The 1,296-nt window shown below is 30.8% G+C and overlaps 1 protein-coding gene across 1 annotated transcript in view; it reads right to left on the bottom strand.

The window, feature by feature from the left end:
- The window catches only part of NIPBL (Nipped-B homolog (Drosophila)), a 269,747-nt gene that overhangs the window by 150,293 nt on the left and 118,158 nt on the right, over nt 1-1,296 (bottom strand). The window contains 1 exon segment of the mRNA XM_012649432.1: nt 1,077-1,141. Within this exon segment, the coding sequence (XP_012504886.1) occupies nt 1,077-1,141 (65 nt within the window).

The following is a 1,296-nucleotide window of genomic DNA, read 5'->3' as shown; positions in this document are numbered from 1 at the left end:
CTTTTCTCCCTGAAAACGTTAGGACTCCTTGCCAGGACGGCCTGCAACAAGACTGGTATGTCGCCTTCTGGATCATCACTGCCAAGGTTATCTTTCAACTCTCTGGCATTGAAAAAATAAATATCAAAATTAAAATCATGACTGATTCACTAAGAAGACTTATGGTATAAAAATAAATCACACAAGTATCTCCGACAGTATGGATTTTGGAAGATGTAACCCCTGGAAGAAATAGAATTATCAAAAATAATAGAGAGGAGTTCTTCTAAGTACAACCATTTTTTCTATTTTATTTTACACAGAAAACAAAGAGCCCAAAACCTTGTTTTATTAAACTATGAGTTAAGAATGCTCAAATTAGTTTTACAGTAGAAAATAAATAGAGTCTAAACTATTTGAGATAATGAAAGGGTAGAAAAGTGATAATTACACAAAGAAGTTGCTATTTGGGCTTGGAATATATTTTGTTATCTGAATATGAGTGAATCTTACTTTCTGGGAATGTCCTCCAAATAAAATACTGTTGCCATATTGATTAAGACAAGACTCAGAGGTTATGTGATTTTTCCATTTTATATTGTGTTCTCAAAGTCATCAGGGAGGAAAAAATCGAACAAGTGACTTAATACAGTAGCAATTTTCAATAAATGTCAAAGTAAATAGCAAATTAAATTCACAACTATGAAAGGTGATGATAAAATTAAGTGTAGTGTTTTGAATTTTACATGTCCCTATTCTACTCATGGGATCTAATAATAAAGACCTATAAAGATGATGTCCAATGATAAGACTCAATAAGTTTCTGAGAGCAGTCTTAAAAAGGAGCTCTCCATAAAATAAATCCTAATTGTATATATGCTATTTCCCTTACCTCTTTAAATGTTTGGTGAAAAGTGCTGAATAACTATGTACAGGAATAAGAAATGTGTAATATTTAGACACTGTTGAATTTTTAGAGTGATAAAATATTACTATTATCCTTCTTTCTGAGCTTAACCAATCATTTCTCAGGTTTTCCATCAGAAAACCACATTTAGTAAGTATATCACCTTGAGACATCAGCTTTAAAAAGGTACTGCATCTAATGGCAGAGACGTCTCCATTATAATGTGCTGTATACTCATTCCCTTAAATAATGAATCTGTAACAAAAAAAACTAAAGAATGCAAGTATACATAAGTACCAATATATGGTGGGATATGAAGGGATAAGAGTAAGGATTTTACTTTTTACACATTTAAGTATTAAGGTTATAAATATGCATTGCTTTTGTAGTAAAAAATAAATTTAAAAAGT

The sequence above is a fragment of the Propithecus coquereli genome, unplaced genomic scaffold (genome assembly GCF_000956105.1).
Source record: "Propithecus coquereli isolate 6110/MARCELLA unplaced genomic scaffold, Pcoq_1.0 Scaffold110, whole genome shotgun sequence".
NCBI classification, from domain to species: domain Eukaryota; kingdom Metazoa; phylum Chordata; class Mammalia; order Primates; family Indriidae; genus Propithecus; species Propithecus coquereli.
Note: the sequence above shows the minus strand (reverse complement) of the source record. Positions and strands in the feature narration are given on the sequence as shown.